Genomic DNA, 23,625 nt, shown 5'->3' on the forward strand with positions numbered 1-23,625 from the left:
GTTTATTATTATCAGAAAGAACATTATTTGGCTTTTCTTTTTGAAGATTGTCTCTTCCAAATGTTGGCCGTGTCTACACTCAGATGGCACATCTGTTGAATCCAATTTTCGATGACTTGAACGAACATTTCGACCAAGGCCTGAATCGAAGCGGGATTGTCCGCATAGACTTTAGACTTTACACAGGATCCATTAGAAAAAGTCTACCGGTGTGATATCACACGATCTTGGTAGCCAATCGACCGATCACAATGCACAAATGCACCAAGTCGTTCCATACGTCAGTACAAGTTGCTGCGAACGGCGCCAAATCGAATCATGTTTGCGGCGATTTCTTTCAACCATAAGTTGAGCAAAGCGCTTGAAACACCCTCTATACAAAACGTGAATTTTCGTAATAAAGGTGAATGATTTGTAAACGTTGTTCCAGCGTAAGCTTTCATGAATTAAGCCGGAAAAACCATCAACATCGACTGCAAAAACAAAGCGATTCGGTGAGAAGACAATACTCTGTGTTTGGTGGGATCAGAAGGGTGTGGTTTATCATGAACTTCTAAAACCTGTTGAAACTGTCAATACAAATCGTTACGGACAACAAATGATCAGTTTGAACAATGCATTGATAGTAAAACGACCAAAATGGGGCAGAAGACACGGCAAAGTAATTTTTTTACACGACAATGCACTTGCATACAAAGCGAAATCGGTTCAGGATACAATCAAAGTACTTGACTGCGAGCTGCTACCCCACCCGCCGTATTCATCAGACTTGGCCCCTTCCGATTACCATTTGTTTTCATCGCTGGGACACGCATTGGCTGAGCGGCACTTCGATTCCTAAGCAGAAGTCGAGAGCTACACCGTATGTCATACATTTCGAACTTCGAATTGACTTTCAACTCTTTTCCTCCCAACAATACCATTATGATAAATATACCTTCCTCGGTTTTTAAGCTTATCAAGGGGTTATACGGGTTTCACGGCTTCAAAAATCTTATAATTGTTTTATTTTATTATATAACATCTATAGAATATTAACCTGAATTTTCAATATAGTTTGGAAATACAGTTTTAAAAATTGCGCACTCGAGTTCAGCTTTATAGTCACTTAAAATTTTAAAACCTCAAAACTGTGTTGTCAGAGTAGAACTACTCAACCGATCTTAATGAAATTTTACACATGTCTTCGATATATTATTTAGAAGGCCTTAAATGAAGGATTTTTTTTTTTTGAAAAACAAACACGTCGAGAAATTTTGACAAAACTTTTTATTAAAGAGTCTTCCAATAATACAATTTTCACTTTTTTGTTTGTCCTTTTTCTAATACCTAGACCATAAGTCTTAATTTACACCAAGAGATGGTAAACTCAATTCTCCAATCGATGTCGATGGAGCAGACGTTTCTTTGCCCAACCCTACTCCCCAGGGTTATGCACTAGGTTTGGGAGGAAAAAACAAGAAAGATTAAAGCCCACCGTCTACAAACTGATTGGACCTTATCAGTGTGGCTTTAGGCCTGGAAAATCAACAACTGACCAGATATTCACCATGCGCCAAATCTTAAAAAAGACTCGACTCCACCTCTTCAAAGTTGCTTTTGACAGCGCGAAAAGGAGCTTAATTTATGCCTCTAGGTCCGAATTTTGTATCCCTGCAAACTAACACAGCTGTGTAATCTGAAGTTGACCAATACCAAAAGCTCCGTCAGGATGAAGAAGAACCCTTCCGAGACCGTTTGATACCAAACGAGGTTTCAGACACGGCGACTCCCTATGGTGCTACTTCTCAATCTACTTCTAGAGAAAATGATTGGAGCCGCAGATCTGAATAAAGAAGGTACAATCTTCTATAAGAGTGTGCAACTGCTGGCGTACGCCGATGGTATTTATATTATTGACCTCAACAAACACAGCGTTAGTTCTGCCTTCTCCATACTGGATAAGAAACCAAAGGAAATGAGTCTAGTAGTGAACGAGGACAAGACGAAATATCTACACCAAACAAACAGTCGTCGGACTCGCGACTTAGCTCTCACGTCACTGTTGGCAGTCATAACTTCGAAATCGAAGATATTCTCGGAATCCAACGCAGAATAACTCTTACCAGTAGGGACTGCTTCGAACTGAGCCTGGTAGCAGGGGCATGGACGATGACAACATCTGATGAGTCCGCGTTACGAGTTTTCAAAGGAAAGGTTCTGCGGAAGGCTTATGGTCCTTTGCGCTTTGGCAACGGCGAATACCACAGCCGGTGGAACGATGAGCTATCCAAGCTATACGACGACATTGACATAGTTCAGGGAATGAAGAGACAGTGGCTACGCTGGCTAGATCATGTCGTCCGTAGGGATGAAAATACTCTAGCTCTGAAAGTATTCAACGCGAATATTTGATTTTTTTTTACTTTTGATGATCGTTTAAAAAGTTCTGCTGTCAACGCGGAGGCACCTTTTTCCGAAAAACTACCAGAAATAACGACCTAATGGCCGAGTTTTGAATATTTTCCTTTTCAAAATTTCAAAACAAAAGTTATATAAAATATGAAGCTTTGGAATAACAAAATATTCCATTTATTATATGAAAAAGATTATGGAAAATGTCTACGTGGCCAATTATAATTATTTGAGATCTTATCTAATTTTCCGAACTTAGCTCTGTTGTTACCGTCAAGCTGATTCTTTTTTTCAAATTAGTAGTTGAAAACTTGTTTAGAAAGTAAAGTGAGTTATATTTGACCCTCTTGAGCTTAAGAACTTTGATGACAATGGACAATAATTGCTTCACAACTCATTATTCTACTTGTAATTGTGAAAACTTGGTTATAAGATGCCTCTTAAGTGAAGTTTTTGGTGGTTTGATACTTTTACAAAGTCGTCTTTATTGTGCTCAAACGTTGTGAATTTTAACAGACCTATTGATGATTCTGCATCTTAATATATTTCACCATAAGGAAATTTAAAAATCAGTACTCATATATATGCATGTATGCGGCGAATTCTTTCCGCTATATAAATATATTTTTCTTTCTTTTTTTATGCAGTACATTAATTATTCTTCCCAATTTTGGCTAAACAGAAAATGAGCATTAAGTATGAAAAAAGTAAATTAAATATTTCACCTACTGTAAGGCAATACGACGGAAGTGATTATTTAATGGACCCTCGTCGGAATAGCCGGCTATTTCCTGTGGAACAATGCCAGATTCCTCAATGGATGTGCATGGGCGACACATGCATTCCAAAGGTGCTTTCGTCAGTACTTTCTTAAACTTCCGTTCACCGTGTTTAGCTTTGGGACAAAAGAGCGAGACAGCAGCTTCACGTTCACCGGACTCCTGACAACACATGCATGAACGTTCCATTTGCCAAATTTTGCTACCGGAGACCTGAACAAAAACGGAATTAAAATTAATTTTTTACAAAGTAAATTGAAGAGAAATGCTCTACAAAACATATTAAAGTGGCTTAGGTCATCTTAAAATAAGGTGGGTATTTTGAGTTCTCATAAGAAATCTTATTCTAACGGACGTTTTCGCGATTTTAAAAAGATTCTTATTTTTCGAAAAGATATCGCAAAGAGCACTTAGATGCAATATAGGATGAATCTTTTTCTTCGTTGACTATCGTAGAATATTGGTTAACTAGTTTCAACCTGGTATCGTGTGGGTTCTGGATGAGCCAAGCTCAGATGCCCAGAAAACACCTGAAGATAACGTGACAAATTTTGCCCGATCTACGATTTATTTGTGTGAAATTACTGAGATAGCTGGTTTCTTATTACATAGCCCACATCCTGATTGAATTATTAGATTAAGAAAACAATCGGCGCGATGGATGCCACATTTGTTTACCCCGACAACAAGCTTACCCGTAGACCAATTTCCTTCAGTATTTCATGCTGTTTAAGTGCAAACCGAAGGAGTTTCTGTGTCGTTTCGAAACTGTAGATCAAACAAGAATCGACTGGTAAAGACTTGGTATTTAGTCTACTGGCGAAAAAGTGGTCTTCACTGGCGAACTCACTCCGAAGAAGGCAAGATTTGCCCTTTCAGCCTGAAAAAGGACGGTCACTCCTTTCCCAATTCCCAAGATGTGACCTACGTCGACTACTTGATAAAGGGCAGAACGGTCGTATGGCTCTCCTTTTCTATAATATATCACGGCAAAATTGATATAACCTTCAACATTCTCATATATATGCTGATTATCAGGAGATAACGCTAGGAAGGAACTATAGTATATCCGATATAATAAACAACAACCACAAATGTACCATATTACGCTCACCTAATAAAAGGTGAAGAAGAAATGAAGGCTTTCTTTCCGAATATCCGTTCAATAAGGAAAGGGTTTACCTTAGTTCTTTTATGTCGACTACCACTAACTTGGTAGATTATAATTTATAATTAACAATATTATGCAACGCACTCACTTGTATATAGCTGGCACAGCGTCCAACACAGGCGAACGAAGGTATCGGCTTGGGCACACAACCAGGATATTGAAGAACATGAATGACCGGGGTCACTTGGCAGTCGTCGCCAATGTGGGAGATGTCTGTAAGAACCAATAGAACAGTACTACCAAAGTTATAACTGGACATTTTTAACTTACCGTTATCACCCGTTATAACGCCTTCCTCTGCTTGAGCAGCGCTCATTCTTAAGAAAATGAAATAAATACAATATAAAAGAAGTAATGCAGCAAAACGGTGATTAGACGCAGCTTTGGTCCTTGACGAAGAATGGTTGCCATTCCTGAACTTGCGTAACATATTCACTTTTCTAATTGTATAATCCACCGTTAATCTCCACTTATTTTTTTACCACTCACGTTGAGTTTTGAGCGAATAAAGGAATGTTGCACGTGCTACGCAGCATTTTATACCCGATTATAACAAACTATGGCAAAGAATAATCCAACATCCTGTCTAAGGAGCTACATATTCATACATATGCACTTATGTATATATGGACTTAATGGCATCTACTCTTGTCAAAATGCTCGAAAATTGTTTTCTAATAGCTGCAATTTAGTGTATGCTCTCAAATGTAACTAAGCGTTAACGGTAATCGAGCACCTCGGGCAGCTCAATTTTCCTCGTGCGCATGGCATGATTCAGCTGAATGATTTGTGTTGCATAATTATGGACACAGGAATTGCATTAAGCGCTAAATGTGTGTTGAGATTTTGTGGCTGCCACATGTGGAGTGAAAAAATTTAGCGCATATTCATACATAAGAATACATATATACTGTTTACGGTTATATAATACGGTGTATACTAAACTAGAGGCTAGTGTATAAGAGTGTACGTTTGTATAATTATCCCCAAATTCATGACACACATACATAGATACATACAAACATATGTATAAATGGAAGTGTTTACATAGAGCTTTTTAAAGGGCTGTAATGACTTTTTCTTCAGTTGAGTGTTGATTTTGCTTTCTTCCTTTAGTATTTGTTACTATAAAGCTCGTCATTATCACCACAAGCCCAAATAAATATACCAAGGTCATGTTGAGACTATATACATATATACATATGTCGGTAGAGTATCTGAAAAGTTGCACACGTACTTTTCTCCCCAAGAAGCTGCTTATTTGTCGAAACGCTTTTTTATTTGATATCTTCACGAAATTTGGCATGAATTTTTACCCAAACAGCGCTACAATCGCCAAATATGTAAATTGTTCACGTCTGAGAACTATACCCTGCAAGACGGGTAGCTGTTAGCAAACGTGTAAGCGACTTGTTATTGTTCACTTTTGCATTCGTTAAAATATTTGTTACTTTTGTTCAGAGAGTGGGAAAACAGTAACACATAGCTATTTAATGTGTAAAATTCAGTTTTTTTTTATTATTTCGCTTTATTTAATAATAAAATCAAAATAATCAAATATTTACTTAAACTAATAGCGAGCTCCACGTAATGCTCGTCCTCCAAGTCACCGGTGATGCGGCTAATTGAATGGTGTGTCTTTGTTATACGCATCCAAATGCTCCAAATGATTTCTGTAATATTAAAAATTTTAATTACACACACGACATTCATTTCACAATTCTTACCTTTTTCTCCTTGTTAAGCTTTTTCGTTTACTCTATATAAAAGAAATTAATAACACATACGTATATATGTATAAGAAATTAATTATAAAATATCAAATTATGAAATAACGAACTTACCTCTTTAAAATCCAAAATAAAGTGCGCTTTTCGTTTTCTTCTTCTTGAAAATTGGGCATTCGTCTCTCCTATTCTAGCAAGTTAATATTACAATATGTTTAGAATGTCGATAATTTTTCTCTGTCTTACTTACGTATTCTCCCTTTCAATTGATAAATTCCAGAAAACAGTGTTACTGAACAGCTGAAAATATTTCAATGCGTTTGTGTAATCTGTAACCCTCCGTCTTGCACAATAAAAATACTAAAAAATACTTAAAAAATGCACCTGTAAAGGATATTCTAGCTTTTTTTTTTTTTTCCTAGTTATATATTTCATTTCCTATTAAATAAATTATTTCACAAAACCGTCCAAATTTGAGTTACCTAATTGCTGTAAAACTGAAATTCTCATTTACGGTGCTCCACAATTCCTCAATTGCGTGCTGAATATTTGGAAACCAGATAGGGTGGCAACATTTCTGCACACCGCTCTTTATAAATCAGCTGATTTTCACAATTCTCCATGTTTATGCGCCTGACCACATGTTATCTGATAAAAGTAGCCATATTGTGTGTTGTTTATTCGCACGGCACAAGTAGAATTTCTATAGCAAAACAACAAAGACAACTTGTATTCGTATAGCAGCTGTGAATAGAGAAAAACGTCAACAAAAGACGAAAATAAAGACGAATTTGATCAAATCAGCTTGTGATACGAACGGCTACATTTGTACATTCGCGCTGTTTTATTCGCATTAAATTGTAGATGGAGTATCAAATTCACATAAGAAAGTGAACAAGTTTGAAAACGGAGCAACAAAAATTCAAGGATTATTGAAGCTGTTATTGAATATTGAAAAGTAATTGATTTGATTGTGCCATACATTTATTGCTAAGTAACCTGGGTTTGATTATAATTACATTTCACCATTAGCTGTGAAGTCTGTTTTATTGTGGTGCCTGCGTAGTGTTCAAGCTGTGGAGCCACTCAGTTTCAGTGGAGGCTAGTGGATCGTGGCTATAAACTCATTTATACTTCTTTCTTTTGTGTACGCTTCGGGTGCATATATACTCGTATAAACTTACAAACAACGCCACATGAATTAGCAAAATTTTGTTTACAAATACGACTATTTCTCGAAATACGCAAAATACTGTCAACTGCAAATCAGGTACGTACCTATTTGAAGCTCAATTCCATAGCATATATGCATAAATACGTATTAGGTATACCATATAAAAACATATGTATGTATGTGACTATGTACTTTATACAATTATTTATACATTATGTGTTTGAAATTACTTATGTACATATGGATGTACAATTGGCTAGTCTTTGCACTTACACCACTAGTTCAAATGTGACTGATCCAATAATTCTTAAAAAATTAAAAAAAAAACTACAAGAAACGTTGACATCGTCTGTACCGAAACAAAAAACCTTTCCGGTGCATTTGTTATAGTATTCTACAAGGGTATAAAAAGATCTCTATCTTGATTTTGATGTTTGTAGCTGTCCGATGTGAAAAAAATTCTTCAATATTGTAGCTTTGCGTTAGAATTGTTGGTGAAGGTATCTTGTCAAATAAAAATGTTTTATGTATCATATACGAATTTTGATCGTTCAGTTTGTATGGTAACTACAGTGGCCCGATATCGGCGACTCCGACCGAAGGGCAAATTTCTTTAGAAGAAAGAACGTATATCAAATTTCAGATCGATATATAAAAAACTTAGGAACCAGTTCGCTTATATACAGAGCGTCAATGTGATTATTAGGTAAATGGATAAATGCCCCCTTTTCGGCTTTAAGCGTTCACTCTGTAGGCACCCTAAATTGATTTAGCTGATTCATGCTGATCATTTATAAATTTATATATGTATATACATACATCTATGTATGTATATGATTTATAACGACTGTCTCCTACGTTTCCTTCTAGATGTTAAAAACTTTGGCTAACTTGATGTACCCTGTTCAGGGTATAAACACCGAAAATATACGCCTTAGAATTTTTGTTTATTTTAAATATTGGCAATTTTCAGCTAACTGACAGAGAGACTAATAGCAACGTTATATCTGTGTACATAAGTATGTATGTACATTGGTTTGTTAAGACCCTAATTTCTTTGTCTTCAAATTTATATTGCTTTCGATAGCTTCTTAGTTCGAAAACGTCATTGATAAGGCTTTTGAACTCATGAACGAATGTACTTTAGTACGAGGGCGGTCCGACAAGTACTTATCCTACTCTGATGTTACATCCACACTATTGACGAAGCGATGCTCCAAATTCCTTAACGTTTCATTCGTCTCCAGTTTCGAATAAATTTCTCAAAGAATTTTAAACAAAGGGAACACACGGTATTAAATTTAGGGAAAATCATCGGCAGGTCCAATGCCAAGATCCATGATTCATCTATAGCCGCGACACAACACAGTAACTCCGTCGTATTAGTTCAAATAAGTATATTTTTTACGATTGCTACTGTCTCGCCTATCTCACTCTTCAATCAACTCATTTACGTTTTTCTAAAATCCGCAGACACTTCCTCTTTGAAACTCGCTCAAATCACAATTATAGTACGAGTTATAGTATATAGGAGTTTTCGCAATTTCGTAAATTTCCCTCATCATCACTCTCCCGATTGTCCAACACCTTTGAAATCGCTCGTTGCCTACCGTTGGATGACTTCAATTCCCATTAATTTGTACTCTCCCCCCAAACGTGGTCTAGATACTGCGTTGTACATATGTATGTTTACATCGATTTTTTGTAACTGTAAGAAAACAATTGATATACGACATAGTTCTACATTTAGTTCAAGATGATTTCATCATGGTAATGACGATATGATTTCACCTACTTGAATTATACGATTATTATATATTAAATATTATTGTCTCATCCTGAATATCCATAACACATTAGACGTATTTTGTGAACAAATGAAACACCACATTGGCGTTGCTATTATAATTGCCACGTACTAGGTAACCGACGAGAAACGTTAAATTGTTAAAGTGTTGCATATCTAATAGAAAAAATATTCCAATTTTATAGCTTTAATTCTAAAAGACACCTCATATTGTAGTCACAGCAGTGAACTAATACCTATTTGGGTCGCAACGATAAAGTTAATTGTCATCGAAATCAGCTAACGGGAGGCTCAGAAAAGTATTTTTCGCGTAGTAGCAAAAGTGGGATTCATTGGGCATGCAAAGAGGTAGATAGAAAAATGCAAGTACTCATTGCATGCAGGATATTTATTTGATATATTGGATACGATTCTGGATAGGTAAAAGTTTATCCTACTACAAAATCCGCAAGTTAGGCAAGGCTGACTTTAGATTCGCGAGGCAACTCGAGCTCTTCATCTGCAAAATGTAATGAGTTGACTGCAACTAACCATTCACTGGGAGATTTTGTTAAAAGACACCTCATCGTTGTACCCCGGCCATTCACCACAAATAATACTATCTCCATTTCTCGGGAAACTTTAAAAATTTAAAGTAGTGGAGAAAACTATTTTGTAATTATCCTTTTTGGAGTAAACTCATTGATAACCACATGATATGAAGCGTTTATTAAATGACCAGGGCCAAGTCTTATACAATATCTTAATATTTATTACTGAACGATGCATAACCTCGCTATTTTAGTATATGTATGTATATTATATATCAGTATATACTTTTAAACAAACCGCGCTTTATTTTTCTCAGTGTTCGTCAAAAAACGTGCTTAGAGCGTTATGATCATGTCTAAATGATCACAGCCGAATTTGTTTTATTTTTGTTTTTCTTTTTCTCACTTGATAATACAATCGGCTGATGGTGCTACTAAGAGCGAGAGTCTGAAAAGGAATTAGTACGTCGATGCTTCTCATAGTTTGTACACATATCATTATACATATATATGTATATGTATAGTACATAAGTATATTCACACATGTAAGAGGCTTTAATTTGCCAAACTAATTCGCTGACAATACAATAATTCATTTCAACAAGAATATAAGCGTCATTTGATTGATATTGCAATTGTAAAAAAAAGGTGAAACGAAGAAGAAGATCAATCAACCAAGCAGTAAACTACAACAATAAAACTTGCTTACTAAAATATATAAGTATGAGAATATTTTCAAGAGAGTTTTGAATTGTTGCTGTAAACATATTGACTATTTTTAATTTTTATGTTGATTAAGCGTACGTGAGATAGCTTGCGAAATCTTCCCGTATGCGCCACTAAACGTGAAATGTCAACAGTCAGTCGTCGGTGGTACTTGCGCGGAAGCTAATATATATTAGAGCTAATCTCCAGTTCCATATAAATGAATAACAAAATATTTTCGCCCATAATAATAGTCTTTAGCAAGTGAGATGGTTAGTAAAACATATTTTGTGTCATAAATATATAACATGTTCATATACAATATAAAAAGTGCAATGATGGCAACAACACACGCGTTCACATGTACTTAGGTGTTTATTTAGTCTACGCAACCGCTACAATATCGTTTCCTTGTTTGCTATTTAATAACAACAAATTTGTACAAAATGAAATGAGGCTTGTGCTATTTCTTTTTATTTACTCAACTGTTTTGTTTTGAGTTCAGTGCTCGTGGAGATGAAAATTTACCGATTTTTTTTTAAATAATAATAACAATAAAATATCTTGTGCTAGTTTAGTTTAGTTGTGTATTAATAATTACCACATAATAATAATAATGTTATAATAAAAACAGTCGTCTATCTAGATACATACATATGTAAATGCTGAAGAGTCTGGTGAAATTCGAATATAAACAAAAAAGTGTGAATTCGCATATTTGTTGTTGAAATTAATTATATTACTTGCGGAAGCATTCTCCGATTGTGTAGGTGCTTATTTACTCTGGAAATGAAAGTTCAAAAATTACTCGACTTGCTACATTCTACTATACAAAAACAAAGAAAACACGTTAACACCTAGTGTAGTGTGACAGCATAAAAAACATCGGTTTTCGGAAATATAAAAATAGAATACTGTATCGATTAGTTTGAAATACATGTTTCAAGAATACCAAACCATTTTTTCTTTTAATTAAATGTTTTTAGAGTTGTACGAGATCTCCGACGGCGCTACAGTGAATTCAGCCTTCTTCGTGTATTAAACTTAAAAATAAAGAATTCTCGTTAAACTAGAAGATATTCACCGTACAACAAAAAATAAAAAAATGACAAAAGAGCGGCGTTAAAAAATTTTTAAAAATTGAATTTTACACCAAATTTTGGTAGATTTTGGCAAACAAAAATTCGATTTATCATCAGATAAAAAAAAACCGATAGGTATGTAGAATTACATAGAGAAGAGGAAAAAAATCATAATCGGTTCATTTGTCTTCGATGCTGTTTCGAGAGAAATGCGTTTAAAGATAAACTGTTAGAGCTGATCGAACTGAGTGGCTACACTTTGGAAGGCTGTAACTCAAAAAATGTTAAAATATGTAAAATAATAGTATGAAATTTGAAGATATAGACATCAAAATATTCAAAAATTAGAAAAAATCAAAATTTCACACAATTGTGAAGATAACTTGTGAAATAAAAAAGATTTCCATACAACGGCATGATTTCAATGGTTAAGTTTGTATGGTCGTTACATACTATCTTGAGGTCGTGAATATAAAGATCGATACTTGCTGTTATTTAAATTTCTTATTGTGAAAATTAATTTTCAATTCTTTATATACTATACTTATATACATACTTCTCAACCGTAGTGGTTATTGAACCCTATAAGCTTCTTTGCGCACACTTTTGCTGGGCAGCTGAGGCAATCTACATAAATCAAACATAAAATTATCTAAAGCTGTTTTTTTCCTACATTCAGTATAACATATGTACTTATATCTACGTTTGTAGTCATGGTGCTATAATCAAAAAGAGTTATATGTAATATTGTCGTGGTAGCATCATTGGTCTCGCTGATAAGCGTGACACGTCAACGCTGGTGAGTGACCAATTCATTTGTTTAGACCAAAATAATGCGACGTTATAAATTTGTCGAATTTAATAAATACCTTGACTGATTTGTTGTTTTCCGTCAAAGGTGACTGGTATCTTAAGAGTTTATATCTTTTAACTATATTATATTTCTTCGACGGCTTGCACTTAAGCTATTAAATGAAAATATTATTATTAGTTTTATTGCTGCTATTAGTGCCAAAGTACATTCATTAAGAATTTGCAAATTTTTGCATACAATTTCGTAGAAAATCTTTTTACTAAAACTTATTTGCAATACTACTACAATATGGCATTTTTTATAATCGTATGGCTTCAGACATTCATGCTGAATACTTAGTGACATTTATTTTTAATCCTCAGTGATATGACATTTTTAATGAACTCTTAAAAATTCAGAATCACCAATGTTTTTCCAGTATTAATATCTTACTGCTGTCTGTCAACACTTTATATATGTATGTATGTATATACATATATATTTACTAATTTTATACTGCTAGACAAGCCTTTATCTAATCAAAGCATTTGGTAGCACACAATTTATAATTACACTTTGATGACTTCTTCAATTTACACACTTTTCGATAAAACAAATACTTCAACATACTTAAACTAGATATATTTACATATATGGTATATATCAGCGTTGCCATTTTGGTCCGATCAGACCAAAAGTGATAGTTTCATTTTAGCAACTCGAGCAAACTCGTGCACTATAGGTGGTGGTTTAACTCCAACTAAGGGTTTCTGCGAAACCATCCCAGCAGAAACTGCTTGAAGAGAGTGTATTGTATTCCTTGAGCGGAAACATGCAGACCTCACTATGTAGGTGTTGGACAGGAGACATCAAGAGGCATCCTTTAATAGTATGTTCTGATACATTTGAAGCTTCTTCCTCTGCGTTTCACTACATCCAGGTGACAATTTCAATGCAGCATACTTGATGACCGGCTGTCTGATTGCCTTGAATGTTACCAGCAACGTTTGTTTGTCCTTTACCCAAGAGCTGCTGGCTCGCGACTTGAGGATTTTGTTGCAGCTCTATACTTTGGCATTAAGCTCGGTCGTATATGAAGAGAAGAAGCACACAGGCTGTCAAATATAATGCCTAAAATCTGAGGGTCGTTGACAGTCGGAATTTTAACGCCATCGACTGTGATAATAAGAACCAGTCTGTACTCCTTGGTCCATGTCGTTAATATGATCGTTTAGTTGGGGAGAGTTTCAGACGCCTGAGAAAGATCGGTGCACAAAAATTTTCTCAAGTGGCAACACTGACATACACATACTCAGACTTCTATATTTAACTTTTTTGGTTTAAATTGTTAACTAAGTGAGCTAAGCCTACGCATTTCACTCAGATGTCAGTTTGCCGTAGTGACAGAAAAGTGTCACTCATTGTCATTGATTTGGTCTCTTGCCGAAATTATGTTTCTTTCTTCTTTTATATCAAAATTTTATTTAGTCAAATTTAACACTTTCAAGTGTCCACAATATAAGTTTATTTTACAAAACAGCAGTGATTTTAATGGTGAGTGCAGAACTCATAAAGATTAAAATTAGATTGCGATTGCGCTGTGAATTCTTTTGAGTTATTAAAAATAACCGTTATTGCAACTAGATAGATTAGAACTAGTGATAGGAGTGATCTACTTGAAAGCACCAAGTTTACACCAGTTGGGGTAGTTAAAAGAAGATGAATGAAAAACGAAGCCAAACCCAAATTGGAAAAAACACTTATTTCATTAAATTTTTAGCAAAAAGTAAACTATATTTAATACTTTTTTACAAATACAATATATTTCTTGCAATAAATTGACTTTGATTGGTAATTTTGTATGACAGATATATGCTATATTGGACCAATCTAAAGATTTTTTCGGAAATTGCACCAAAGCCTTTAAAAACAAATTTCAAATTTCTTGAAGACGTCTTGTCAAATAAAAGAGTTCTCCGTTCAAGAACTGGATTTTGATCGATCAGCTTGTATGACAACTTTGTGTTCTGACCTGAACAATTTGTTTAAATTTTGTTAAGATATATTGTCAAATACAAAAGTTCTTCACACAAGCACTACATTCCTATCGTTTAGTGTATATGGCAGCCATACCTGTATTCTATAGTGGTCCGATAACGATGATACCAACAAATAAGCTGCTTCTTGGGGAGAAAAGGACATTCATAGCTAAATCGACTCAGCTTTTCATGTTGGTAATTGTATAGGATCACCGCCGTTTTCTTCGGGGTATAACCGTTATTACATGAGCTAGTATAGAAGTACTGATACCACTTATTTCTTTTATATTTTAATAAAAAAAATTACCAGCAAAAAGTCAAAAATATTTTTTTATATGACCTTCAAAAAATACGGTTGTGTATATCTGAACCAATATTTCTAAAAATTACATTTTTATTGTAAAATTTTCGAACACAGATTTAAGAGCTTAATTTTTATGATTTGATATTTGTTTATAAATATTGATATTTCCTTTAAAGAAAATATGTACTTAAATATTAACCTTTCTTAACATATTAGGTACATATGTATGTATATAGGAATATACGTCTACTGGCTATTCGTAATATCCAGAAGTATATAAATGCTACAGATTTCTTTATTTGCATAAAGACGGTGCAACAACCTGAAGTCATAAAACACAATTTTCTTGACAAATAACAACAAAAGTCATGTTCAGCCAATAGTATATATGTACATACATTCATCTATATATACATTATCACAATCGTACTTAGATGTATGTACATACATATATATATATATGTGTATATACATACATACATATGTATGTACGACTGTACAACAGTAAGAAACTAAAGATATAGATATAAACTTACGCCTATACAAAACTCCATACACTCTGGTTCTCCTTGATTGACGCAATGGAACTATGAGTAATGAGTCTGAAGGAGAACTTCATTTAAAAACGCACATTCTTATGTAAGTGATAATGCAGCATGCGTATGCATTTATTTATACACAAACACATATGTGTATGTATATACATATGTATGTGTATTGTATTAAATCACTTGCATTTAAAATAATTAATGTTGATAGCAAACTTCTATTCACCAATATGTGTATAAATTATCACCGTTTAACTCAATATTGTCAAGTTTTTACAAATGTACATAACTTACATACATACATACATGTATAAAATCTCGAATATCCGCGCGAAAGAAGCTGGGTTGTCTACGTACCATATGCACGTAGTAATATGTGTATGTAGTGAAAGTATATGACCTGCGCAATAGTCCGAATGGAAAGCTACTTACGTTGCTGAAAAACGATCAAACACTATACATCGCCCAACGCGATATTTAGTTTGAAATGGCTATCATCAATGTTTGAACTCATTCCCAATCTGCCCAACCCGGTCACTTCGAAATTAGCGGGTCCCGCAGATCCCGCGACCAGCTTCATTAATCATATACATAAGTATGTATGCATGGATTGAATTCAAGTTAGATGAGAAATAAATTAAACTAATATGATATTCTTGTCTTTATTACCGTTAGCAGTTAAAAATATTTTACATATAAAACTTGTTTTATTCCTCTATATTATTGTTTTAAATAATTCTACTAGCCTACACTTTCACAAGTTGTCAACTTGTTTCAAATTTAAAGCGCTCAATATTAGCTGAATTCATTGTCAATTTCTATCTTATCTTGAAATAGTCAACAACTAAAACTGGGATTCAACTAAAGGGATTTACTTGTCATTTCGGTAATACCTTTCAATCATATGTATGTACATATTCTCTCGAAGAAATGTAATATGTATGTTGCCAAGCTGCTTTTCTTCTATCTTTGATGAAGTGAATAAATTCTGGTAGTAAAGCGACAGCTTCTTCCAAATATGTATGTAATAATTAAAATAATCGAAAAAACATTAACTTCAGTTCCACCGAAGCTATAATACCCTTCGAAAGAAGAATTTGATTTTGACTTATATATATACATATGTAGTTGTTGCTATAGTGGTCCAATCTGAACAATTTTCCTTGTCAAATTTCATGAAGATACTTATATTGTCAAATGAAAAAGTTTTCCATACATGATCTTAATTTTGATCGATCAGTTTGCATAGCATTTATAAACTAATAGCCGATTTCAAGGGTTCCGACAAACGAGCAGCATTTTGACAAGAAAAGAACATGTGCAAAATGTCATATCGATATTTCAAAAACGGGTTCCCGTATACACAGCCAGACATTCGACTGAGCTCATTACGCTGGACGAGGATTACGTTTACAAATTTTTTAACTTTAAATAGAAATATCTGGAAAACTATGAGTCTGAGGAGGGTATATGTGTATACATTTTTTAATCCTGAGGACTTCCTCCATCCATCCGTACCATCAAATCGCGGCGCCAAAAGAATCGTAATATTTTCGTTACGCTGATCAATACTATATACATATATATTGAGTGTTTGAAATTCCGTGTTAAACTTAATATACCCTGTGTGTATAAAAAGTTATTACTTATTGATTTTCAATCTTATTAAACACTTAATATTGAAGTATAAAGTATAAATAAATAAAAATATTCACGTTTTTCATGTTGACGACAAACATGACAATTCGAAAATTTTTTATTTTTAATTTATAATTTATAAATATTAATAATTAATTGAACTTTTCTAATTGCAGATTTTGAAAGTGTGCTTGAAATTCGTTCCAGTGTGCAAATAGGCAAAATTTCACATTAACTCCAACGAAATTCCAAACCAAAAGCCAAACTATAAAAAAACGGCATGATAAAAATATAAAATACATACGGCTCTCAAATACGTTCGACTGACAAGTTAAAACATTAGCTGTTTAGTAAAAATTGAATGTGATAACTATATCTTAGAAATATAGAAACCAAGCTAAATACTACTACATACATATATTCTCATATAAATATAAGAAATCGTCTAATCCAGTCAAAATGAATAGCACTGGCAATTTTTTCGACGAGCAGCTCGTCCATATCTACACACATTTAGTGCATAATTATGTGCCAGATTTCCTACTCACAATGAGCAACCATTTTGTGTATACGCCGTGGGTGTTCTCCTTGCTGGGCTCGGTGGTCATCGGACTAGCCGGTATACTACCGTTGATCATAATACCCACTGATGAAAAGCTTAAGGAGGGCGGTTACAAAGATCGTAAGTTAACAAATAATTTTCCTAAATATTTTTCTAATACTAACCATTTTTCTTGGTAGCTGGTGAATCCAAATTTCTCAAAGTACTGCTAAGCTTCGCAGTGGGCGGCTTATTGGGCGATGTTTTCTTGCATCTCTTACCCGAAGCTTGGGAAGGTGAAAAAAATAGTAAGTTTTCAATTATCAAATGAATATTTCTCATTTATCGTATTTTAACGATTTTATTTAAATTTCAGCTCCCTCCGAGCATCCTTCCTTACGCTCTGGCCTTTGGGTTCTATCGGGTATACTTATTTTCACCATAGTTGAGAAGATATTCTCTGGTTACACCAATGCCGATGAAGAGAATCCTCAACCAAAATGTGTGGAAATCGCTAATTGTTTATTGCGCAAAACGGGCGGAAAAATACCCGACGGTCATAACAATTCGGAAGGCTGTGCGGGATCATGTGACATTGAAGATGTGCCCAATGGCTGCTTCTTACGTGAACGAGAACAAAAACAAAAAGAACAGCCCAAGAAAGTAGCAGGCTATTTAAATTTAATGGCTAATTCCATTGACAATTTCACACACGGCTTGGCGGTTGCGGGTTCATTTTTGGTTTCATTCCGACACGGAGTATTGGCAACATTTGCTATTTTGTGTAAGTCTAAATTACAAATTTTAAATGTATTTCTCTTATTTATAATATTTATGTTTCGTGTAGTGCATGAGATACCCCACGAAGTTGGAGACTTTGCCATACTTTTACGATCTGGTTTTAGTCGATGGGATGCTGCACGTGCCCAGCTTTTAACCGCCGGTGCCGGTCTGATGGGTGCATTGGTTGCGATTGGTGGTTCGGGCGTCACATCGGCAATGGGTAAATTTATATTTGCCTTTACATTTTCATTTAATATTTATAATGTAAACTTTCAGAGGCGCGAACCTCCTGGATTATGCCTTTTACGGCTGGAGGATTTTTACATATAGCATTGGTGACAGTATTACCAGATCTCTTAAAAGAAGAAGAGAAAGCTGAGTCCTTGAAACAGTTGCTTGCGTTGATTTTTGGTATTCTAATTATGGCTTTGATGACGGCATTTTTTGAGGCGTGAGCACTGTAAATGTTTAAAAACCTAAAACATTTGCAAAATTTGTTGTAGCACTTGTGTGTGTATAAAATTAATAAGCCAAAAATAATGTAGCTACCAAGCAAGGAGTACAATATAAAACACATTTTATTTGGCATTATGTAATATAATCGTTAAAAAATAGTGGAAAACAAATACACAACCAAGTGCATAATTTTAAATTTAGTTGAAATCTGATTTGAATTATTGCAAGAACACAGAAACAAAATCACTATGTACCGAAATGGTATTAAAAGTTATACAAAAATTGTTAATATATTTTTTTAATATTTCGCCAAATTCATAATTTTACTTACATTAATGTAACTCATTTTACAAAAACTATTTTGGTAGTCAAGGGCATAAGGATTGCCTACAACATTTATTTCTGTAGAACTGTTTTAACTTTTCTGAATTTAATATAAATAAATTTACTTTGTCAAAATTTATTAAGTAGCGATAGTAAGAGATAGTTGAATTAAACATAACCGTAACGCAAGAAGATCGATATTGTTCATTTGTGATATTGATCTTTTTAAAATTCTTTAAGAAAATGCCATTAGTTATAAACGACTACAAGATATTATGTGTGAAAGATGACTTGATTATCGACCACTGTAAATACATACATTTATAAATATACTACTATGAGAAAATAATAGCAAGACTTTGTTCATAATTTTAAAATTCTTAATTTATTCTTCAAACTTCAAGTTTCAAGGGTCCACCTCGAAGTAATCCCCCTTGGCCACAATACACTTGTGCCAACCTTCCTTTTTTCAATCCTCCAAGCCATCATTGAAGTCAATTTCCGGAATACCCTCCAATGTGGGTAGCGTTTATTGACTTCAATTGGCTCAAAACGGTTTACCCGTAGCGATCGTTTGAGTTTGCTAAATAGCCAGAAGTCGAACGAAGCTAAATTCAGCTACCATCTTTATTCCACCTTTCCGGCAATTTTTAGATTACTACCCAAAATAACTGCATCGGCTTGGCGGGCGAGAATGAATCAAGGCAATTTTTGATACCCTGTTCTAAAGTAAACCATATTCCAGTGAGTTCTGCATCGAACAGAACAAATGGTTGTGAGAAGCGGCTATGAGGCGGGTGAGGCAAAACTCCCCAATCACTCTTCCAAATAGTTTTTAACTGAAAATTACTCTCATTTTTAGTCGGAAATTCTGAGCGTTTTTCAGCAATAGCTCGCTTCAATTTGAAGAGTTTTTGATACAGAAAAGACTTCATATTAAAGTAATGAAGAAGAACTCCCCGCAAAAACACCTAAGATAAATTATAATAAAATTATCTTTGAAATGTTCACGCGACATAAATGTATTCAATAAATGGTATACCAAAAATTTGATGGTAACTGGGTATTTTTAATTTTGTAATGATGGCAACTCATGTACTTCATTGACATTCCACTGGTTATTTTGTGTTATTTGTACATATTTTCCAAAGTTCGTGTATAATACCGTCTATCAAAAATTGCAAGGGCTGAGAAAATTATCTTAAAATTACCTAAAAACAAGATGCCGAAAGACAGAATTACAATAATTGAACGCATTAATAACACGTTATGAAATTGGCCCTTAAAATCTCAAATCCTATTGGTAATTGAGATCAAAAAAATTGTGAAGAAATTCTTGTTCTAGCGCTGCGCTTCGGTGCGTTATCTGCAGTTTGCGGCGCCTGCAATGAGCATTGCAATGGGTCGTATAAGGAACAAAAAAATATGGCTCTATTTCGATAGAATATCAGATTATGCAGCACGTTGTAAGAATTGTAAACTTAATCTATCCTGCAAACACACTTCAGCTAATTTGGTGCGTCACCTGTATTACAAGTAGGTCGTTTTCAATTAACATATCGCTCAAATACTTCACCCAACGTTGGTGGCCATTTTTGCCCACAATTTTATCAATTCACAGACACCATGTTGATGCGAGCTACTATGGTGCAGAACAAACTGGATTTCTTAAACAAAAACGTGGAAGAATAAATCAAAGATCTGGTGTTACGACCAATGTTTCGCCTCCATATCTATCACCGGTCGTTGCAACAAATGACACATTTGATCCACTTGAAGAAATAAAACAAGAAGTTGTGCCCTTGAAACTTGTGCGTTGCGATAGATCCGACGAAGATCCTGATGTTGATGATGACACGGTATAATAATTATGGCATATGTCTGCTTAATATTTAACATATTTTATATTAACTACTTACAGCGTTCGGCACATGAATATCAACGACCAACTGCGTCTATATCTTCACCATCACAGCATACGCCATCTACAGAAGGTTCAAATGAAGATATAAGCTGTGGTTATGCTATTGATACACATCATGCTAATGAAGAGGAGGCAATTAGCAAGCAGCTTTTTTTGGACAACCCACATTTTAAAGAAAAACTTAAAGCAGAAACTCGATATTTTAATGAGATGGCTGAACTAGCTCGTGCTAAGAGAATTATGATCGAATTGCAAAGTAAGAAGCTGATGTTAGAAATGGAAACTATGCGTTCCAACTGACTAGGCCTTTTCAATCGTAAATGCGTTATTAGCATTTCCATAATATATTGCTTAACTTGAGTGTTACATAAAATTTAATGCTTGGAATTTAATGTATTTCCCCCCTTTTAATATAGACATTCTTCTATTACTATTAAATTAAACCATATTAAACTCAACTAAGATCATAGGTATTATTTTTATATTTTATATGTTATTGCTTTCATTAAATGCTGGAGGTCGACGTCTGTACATTGGGCATATCTATATTCACATGGTATGCGGTATCATTTGAATTTATGTTTAGTAGTCGATCTAGCTCGATTCGAGCTTTCTTAGCCTGCAATGCTGTAAAATATTTTTGCATACGATAATACCCTGCTTTTTCTTTAAAGTATTCAGTTTCCATACGTAAACGTTCTTCATTTAATTTCCGTAATCTACTAGTACTAGTTGACATTTTGAAAGTTCGATCTGGTGATGCGTCAAAACTGGAAGCAGCGGATAAAGGTCGTGCCATGGGATAATTATGCATCATCTATAAAAGCAAATATATACATATATATATATATATATATTAATTTTAGTGTACACATTAAATAAATATATATTTAAATCGTACATTTGGGTCGAAAGGATCTTCATCACATATAATTTGACCAGCCTGATCCTCCTCTATTATATCATCGAATGTCGTGTGGTCCTTTTTTATATTCCCATCATTATACTCTATTGTAAATTCCTCATTTTCACCACGCCAATTATCCTCGTCATGTTCGTATTCGTAGTCATCTGTTTCTTCACAAGCATCCTATCAATAATACGTAAGCCATATTCGTTATGGAAAGGCTGAAGTTTACAATTATAACGAAGAGGCTTTAATGATAAAAAAAAACTTACATCTAATCCTAAATTTCCTCTTCTTCTTCTATCGCGTTTAACTGGAGGGGTCGACGTTATTGCATGCGTTGTTGTGAGGTGTGTGCGTATATCTTTAAAATCCTTATCATCAAAGACACTTTTACACATGGTACATTTAATTTTACCATCTTCTGTGTGCTCACAATGTTCCCATATTAAAGTGTCATCAATTTCTGCAGCCTCTTGTAATAATTCACCGAACACACGCGTTTGTGTCACCACCCCGTGCATGCGATGTAAGTGTCGTTGTAAATTACTTGTGCCTTGAAAGGATAGATTCTTTTTACAAAAGCTACAACGCACGACATCTGGACCAAGTCGTGTACAGTATTTCCAAACAATGCTTGTTGCCGCCGTAGATCTTCTGCGTCGCTGCGCAGCTGCCTCTTGATCATCCTTCAAATCTGCTATTGCGTTATCTTCATCGCCGACATTATTTAACCTTGCCTATTTAAAGGTATTCATTAAAATATTTAATTAATACAAAGAAACGCGGGCTCACTGTTTCACTCTCTACACGTCCAACGATATTGTGTCTTCGTTGTAAATGTGTTATTACGTTCGCTGTACCATGAAAACTCATAACCTTTTTACAAAGTTTGCATCGAATTGTGTGCCTCGAAAGTTTCTCACAATAATTCCATACATAGCTGCTTCCCTTTCGTTCTTTTCGCATACGCCTTCCTTCAGAATTGTTTTCATCTTTCACTTTAACCAGTTCATCATCGCAACTGTTCATTGTAGAATCTAGTTGATTGGATGAAATAACTGCCACGAATTCTTCTGCATTATCCATAGTCTTTGCGCGACACAATTCTCTGCTGGTAATTACGTCTGAGTGTTTACGCCTTAAATGTTTTGTTATATTTGCAGTATTTCCACCGCCAAAATATAATAATTTATCACACAAGTGACAACGTGCGTATCGATAATCTTCTTTGGTACAATACTTCCATATAAAACTACAGCTTGGCCGACCTACTGCGCTGACAGGTGCACTTTCTTGGGTATCCTGAAGGAAAACATTCGGTTAAGAGAAACATTTATGTTTTTCAATAGCTAGATCTTTTTACCCCTATATCGGTGCTCCTGTTAATGTCGTGCGCAGCAAACAAATGTCGAGCCAAGTTGCTGGTTTGTTTGCTTACACTGCTTCCACAAATTAAGCACTCTAATGAACCGTTATTGCTATTCTCTAAATGGCGGAAGTATTTCCATACAAAACTGGACTTACGTTTCTTACAATTTCCAATATTCACATAATCTTCTGTTGACTCCGGTTCAATGTGTTCTCCATGAATGGATATATTTGTAAGCTGCTCTATGTTCGTTTCTTCAGCAGAATCAATTTCCATTTGTTTGATTTCCCCAGCTTACGCTGCTTTTATAAAATTAATGCTTTATATCACTTAATTTAATCATATAAGCCCAACAATTGTAAATTAATCTAGCAAACTCTCAAAATACACAAACTTATTTTTGACATTTTAACAATTATCATCGATATACATATATGCAATATCTTTGGCGCAGACTCCAAAAATTGTGTATGTATTGAGATGCATTAATGTGTTTAATTTTTATATAAATATTCTTAAGTATTATAAAATGTTACATTCCATTTTTTTTAAGATTTGTTTGTTTATTTTCCAACCATTGATTGTTTTGATTATCTCTGCACGATACATATAATAAAAATTGCTTTG

The 23,625-nt window shown here is 34.4% G+C and overlaps 4 protein-coding genes across 4 annotated transcripts; 2 read left to right on the top strand and 2 right to left on the bottom strand.

The window, feature by feature from the left end:
* Positions 1-2,981: 2,981 nt before the first annotated feature.
* Positions 2,982-4,833, bottom strand: LOC126758381 (bursicon). The gene is made up of 3 exons (XM_050472640.1): positions 4,615-4,833; positions 4,433-4,557; positions 2,982-3,386 (listed from the first exon to the last, which is right to left on the bottom strand). The coding sequence occupies exons 1-3, from the start codon at positions 4,772-4,774 to the stop codon at positions 3,120-3,122; spliced, it is 552 nt and encodes a 183-aa protein (XP_050328597.1). The 5' UTR covers positions 4,775-4,833; the 3' UTR covers positions 2,982-3,119.
* Positions 4,834-6,745: 1,912 nt separating this feature from the next.
* Positions 6,746-19,146, top strand: LOC126757575 (zinc transporter ZIP13 homolog). Its single transcript, XM_050471577.1, has 6 exons — positions 6,746-7,341; positions 16,868-17,373; positions 17,433-17,540; positions 17,609-18,016; positions 18,080-18,235; positions 18,292-19,146. The coding sequence occupies exons 2-6, from the start codon at positions 17,151-17,153 to the stop codon at positions 18,468-18,470; spliced, it is 1,074 nt and encodes a 357-aa protein (XP_050327534.1). The 5' UTR covers positions 6,746-7,341; positions 16,868-17,150; the 3' UTR covers positions 18,471-19,146.
* A 769-nt stretch (positions 19,147-19,915) lies between these two features.
* On the top strand, positions 19,916-21,181 carry LOC126750828 (uncharacterized). Its single transcript, XM_050460575.1, has 3 exons — positions 19,916-20,331; positions 20,417-20,654; positions 20,717-21,181. The coding sequence occupies exons 1-3, from the start codon at positions 20,183-20,185 to the stop codon at positions 21,017-21,019; spliced, it is 690 nt and encodes a 229-aa protein (XP_050316532.1). The 5' UTR covers positions 19,916-20,182; the 3' UTR covers positions 21,020-21,181.
* On the bottom strand, positions 21,174-23,428 carry LOC126750798 (uncharacterized). The gene is made up of 5 exons (XM_050460530.1): positions 22,993-23,428; positions 22,422-22,931; positions 21,899-22,366; positions 21,621-21,809; positions 21,174-21,536 (listed from the first exon to the last, which is right to left on the bottom strand). Exons 1-5 carry the CDS (start codon positions 23,272-23,274, stop codon positions 21,225-21,227), a joined length of 1,761 nt encoding a protein of 586 aa, XP_050316487.1. The 5' UTR covers positions 23,275-23,428; the 3' UTR covers positions 21,174-21,224.
* Between the last annotated feature and the right edge of the window lie 197 nt (positions 23,429-23,625).

The sequence above is a fragment of the Bactrocera neohumeralis genome, chromosome 2 (genome assembly GCF_024586455.1).
Source record: "Bactrocera neohumeralis isolate Rockhampton chromosome 2, APGP_CSIRO_Bneo_wtdbg2-racon-allhic-juicebox.fasta_v2, whole genome shotgun sequence".
Lineage (NCBI taxonomy): Eukaryota > Metazoa > Arthropoda > Insecta > Diptera > Tephritidae > Bactrocera > Bactrocera neohumeralis.